The sequence below is a fragment of the Callionymus lyra genome, chromosome 11 (genome assembly GCF_982586985.1).
Source record: "Callionymus lyra chromosome 11, fCalLyr1.hap1.1, whole genome shotgun sequence".
Taxonomy (NCBI): Eukaryota; Metazoa; Chordata; class Actinopteri; order Syngnathiformes; family Callionymidae; genus Callionymus; species Callionymus lyra.
In genome coordinates, this window is record NC_141828.1 from 15,229,099 (window position 1) to 15,233,836 (window position 4,738).

The 4,738-nt window shown below is 39.2% G+C and overlaps 1 protein-coding gene across 1 annotated transcript; it reads left to right on the plus strand.

Annotated features, from left to right (window-relative positions):
* Positions 1-693: 693 nt before the first annotated feature.
* ly6pge (lymphocyte antigen 6 family member pge) lies at positions 694-4,394 on the plus strand. Its single transcript, XM_087802616.1, has 3 exons — positions 694-754; positions 3,394-3,510; positions 4,198-4,394. The coding sequence occupies exons 1-3, from the start codon at positions 694-696 to the stop codon at positions 4,392-4,394; spliced, it is 375 nt and encodes a 124-aa protein (XP_087658742.1).
* The last annotated feature ends 344 nt before the right edge of the window (positions 4,395-4,738 follow it).

A 4,738-nucleotide genomic window follows, 5' to 3' on the forward strand; every position in this document is an offset into this window, starting at 1 on the left:
GAGTAAAAGGTACACATGAATGTTAATGGACGATATTTCACCCTGAGGACGGACCACCAGGGAATGACTGCTCTACCGGTAACACAACAGGGTCTTGACACCAGTCGTCTGAACAGCTGCAAGTCTACAACTTCACACATTCAGTTAGACATCTGTAGGGGGGTTAATGGTGTTCCTCACCATCAGCGATTTGTACTGGGGTCGTATGACCTCCACTCTAATTTGCAAGAGGAAGCATACATGTCCGTCAAACTTTTTGTGCACTATTGGTGGTCCTGTGGTTATGCAAAGTACATCAAAATACATTGTACATGTAAAATGATGTCAATATACTCATAAATAAATACGTTTGCCATGTTTTTACTAGGAAGACCATTTTTATTTGCTCATTTTATAATCGTTGCATGCTGAAGAAGTGTGAGCACGACTCGTCTCAGCATCGTGTAAGAGGTGGACTGATCATCTGCGCTGTAACAACAGAGAAGTTGATCAGCAGTAAAGAGGGCGGGGCTTCAGCAGTGAGGTAAGGACACCCGGATCAATCCCCGTCATCCATGTCGTGGCAGAGAAGCCGACCGGACAACAGGGATCTGTGACTCTTGGGAGCAGCAGGAGGAATTTATTAATCCAAGGAGGGTTTTTTTTTAGAACCAACAACCTGCTTTAGTTCTTGTTATCAGGACCACCAGGACCATGAGAACTGTCCAGTACTGTCCACTCATGCTGCTGTCTGTTCTTCTACTTGCATCGCACAGTAAGGAAACACACTTCAATATGATCTTTCTCTGTTTCCCTACATTTCTTTCAATAGTTTCTGGACAGTTCTGTTATTCTTTCTCAGACTTATTTACTCTCGATCACTCCTTCTGTTGGTGCCGTTTATGCCTTTAATTCCTCTCTTGAACCAGTCATCCTGCACCAACCATTGTGACATCCCAGCCCATAATCTCTTAATAGGCCTCTGAGCTAATACTTTTCGCATGTGCGGCGGTTTAGGCTGAGGCAGCTCGACTCACGCCCGGTTGACTTGGTAAGCGTCGATGATGACTGGAATGAAATGGTTGATGGTCCAAATTTGAAATAGTTATAGAGCAATTATATAAGAAACACTTCATATGAGTTAATAAGAAGTCTATATGATTATGAAGTATTTCCAAGAAAGTCTTCATTTAAAATATCATCAAAGACTAATGGACCTATTAAAAAAAAAGTAAGGGAATAATAATTTGGAATCTGTCGACACATATGAGTTAAATCATGTTTTTGCACGTACATAATTATTTGATGTAACCTCTTGTCTTGAATTTAACATTCAAGAATTAGTTCCCTGGGTTTGGTACTGTTTGACAGTAGCTGGAGTATCTAAATGATGCTACAATACTTAATATTGCGATTTTCTATCTGTATTTAGTCACAGGAAAGACAGAACTACCCCAAGCACTTAAGATAATAAAAAAACACAGATTGACCATTAGTATCCTAGTTTATACAACATCTCCTATGATCTTAAAGAGAAGTCAATTACATTGAAATGTATCCCGCGAGAGGCGAAAGACCAAACTTCCATGGGGGGGGAATGGTTCAATGGACCCCAGAGAGAGGAAACATTTTCAAATGTTTCCGCCAAGGCAACAGTGGTTACAGGTTCTTAGGCATGGTGAGAGTAGCGAACAAGCTTAGCTCAGGTTAATAATGGAATCAATCAGCGGCTTAAAGTTCCACACAGTTGAGATTCTAATTTCCCCGGTAGATGGTTCACATCCATGCAGTAATAAACAACAATAATAAACAATACACTATTTATTGCAAAGAAGAGAGTGAGGGGTCCTCTGCACATGTGCAGAAACTATAGACACCGCTATCTCTCTGGTGGTTGTTCATGGGTATTGCATTGGGTGTTAAAAGTTACTATGATTCCTGACATGCTAATAAAGTTCAACCTGGATGCTGTGATTGGCTGGTGAATCTATTGAGGCCCAATTTAACCTGATGCACTGAGATCTTTAGAATTATTGTTTTTATATTAATTGATAGTTTTCTTTTATAGGACCACAAGAAGAAATTCCACAGATTGCATTACCATCATTTTTAGTCAGTGCATTAACTAATTTTAAGATTTAATTAAGATTTAATATGAGATTTTGGAAAGAAAAAAACACATATTTTGTCTGAAGTGAAATCAGCTTGTAATTCTTGACTCAAATATACTCCAAAAATAAGCATGTAAACTGTGAAAATGAAACACAAACTCAATGTTTGGCTAAACAAGCTAAACAAGATGCTAATAAGCACTTGAAAAAATATAATGATGCTGTTTATATACACTTGAATGATTAGTTTAATAATGAGTATTTTTTTTCGGGAAACATATTTCTTTGCTGAAATACTGGTTTTTAATATTTGGGTTTTCTTAATTTGTTTCATTGATGTGAAGATGAGAATACATTCTTTCTACTTGTCCGGCCGGATCAAAACAATTAGACGACAGATCCGGAGTTAAGTCGATGGTGAAGCTCCTTCTTTAAATACCAGTCTGTCTGATCCTCTTACGAAGCTGGCATTAAAGCCATGGAAATTCTGGTTTTGTGATATTTATATGAATGTGTTGTTTTGTCCGTCTACGCTTCCACTGGAAAAAAAAACCAAAGGCATCGAGGCAAAATGAAAATCTCTCGATCATTCCGTATTTCAAAGAATGGGCCATGTTTTCTAAGCTGTGATTCCCTAAATCTTTTTTCTGTTGGGAACTCCTAAGGGGACATGGAAGAAAAAAACATCTTAAGGAGTTAAAAGACTCAGAGAAGTTAAAAAATATAAAACTTTCAATCTTTTAAAGTTCTCAAGATCCATGTTGCCAGTACGTAGTGCATTTTGGAATCCAACCATCGACCTATCCATCTATCCACCCATCTATCTATCAAGTGCTACACCACATACCTCTTTGATGTGTGTAGAAAAAAAAGGCAAGCCATCTTCTCCATGAAAGATGGCGTCAGGAGTTGGATGGTGCCGTAAAGTAAACTAAAAATACTTTTAAAACGTTTATTAGCTTTTATCTCTACATCTATTCACGGTGTGATCTTGCGGTTGCTGAAGTTATTCTACTTGGCGGGGTGGACTATAATTATTGGTAGTCACACTATGGGTTGTATAGTTTAGAGTTTCTATCCCAGAGAAGCATTGTTCATAATGGATGTTTACCTTCTTAACAAACCAATTAAACCGTTAACTGGATAAGCCTGGAAGACACTGGTCTCAGAGCTTCGGCACTTAAACTGGATTACTTCTGATCTGATTTAATTTAACTATTCATGCTTTGAGTTTTTTCAGTATACTGTGACAAGTTAATAAAGATAATTGCAGAAATTAATGTTTTCTTTTTATTTTGCTCAGGTGAGGCTCTGACATGTTACACCTGCATGGGCGCCAACAACGAAGACTGCAACCGCCAGGGCTCCAAATCCTGTCCGAGCCACTCCGACGCCTGCGCTACCGTGGTCGGCCATGACAGTGAGTCCAGTCGTAGAGTAGCGTTCTCTCTACCGCTTCATCTTTAATTAATTATATAACTTATATCAACAACAACCACTCCTTTTATTTAATCACTCCGAGTCGTTTCTCAAAAAGCCATCTGGTGAAACCTCTCAGCCAGCAGGGGGTCTGAGACTCACATGTATTCTGCAACGTCAATATTCCTATAGTGCGCCATGTGTTCGCGGCTGAAGATCTCTTTATTTTGTGACACTTTTCAGTCTTCAGACTTCAAATGGTGGGAGCTATAGAACTTTGTTTCTTAGTTATTACTGCAATTCTTGTGGAACTTTAATGGATATATCAACTAATTATGTGTGAAAATAATATATAACTAGAAGCAAACATTTGTTAGTTTGTATGGCTTCTCTGTGCCTCCGAACAACAGGGTGGTGACAGCATCATACTGAGTATTTCCAGATCCCTGCACATAAAAAGCAACCTCAGAGTTAAAGAGAAGATTGATGGAGTCAAATACAATAGAAAGATAACATGTTGGAGTCAGAAAAAGACTGTTAAGGCTGATCTGAAATCGGGTGTTTAAAAAAGCTCTTCATCAAATCTGACTGAACTCAAGCTATTTTTCCAAGATAAATGGTAAAATTAAATTAAGTTTCTAGATGTGCAAAGTTGGTAGAGACAAGTCTGATATCCTGTGTTTTCCAGGTGGCGTGATGAAGTCCTGCAGCTACAAGTCTTTCTGTAGTCAGTCCAACAGCCAGGGCTACAAATCTCCAGGGGTCACAGTTCACTGCTGCTACAGCGACAACTGTAACTTGTCCGGCGGCTCACCTCCTCTACAAGGACTCCACTTTTGGTGTCTTCTTCTGACGCTGCTGAGCTGCTGCTTCTTCTTCAAGTGAGCGACGCTCAACCCTCTGCCACATCTTTTGCCGCCGACCCTCGGATATCACAAAGTTTTACCGGACTTTCAAGAGGCTCTTGGTGTGAGAGACAGTGCTCGGAGTTTTTAGGCATGGATTTTTGAGAGAAGGTGCTTCTGGGCGGGTTAGGAAAGTAGAAAGAAACTTAGTGATGAAGTAACTGAGACGGTGCTTCAGAGAGGAGTTGTGTTTCACTCTGGTGTTGTATTTGTGGGGAAAGTAAAACACAAAAATACATCAACCCAGTAGACGTTTCCTTTTTTTTCTTGAAGGCATAAATATTTATTTGTATTTATTTAGGACCATATATGTTAAAACTGTGG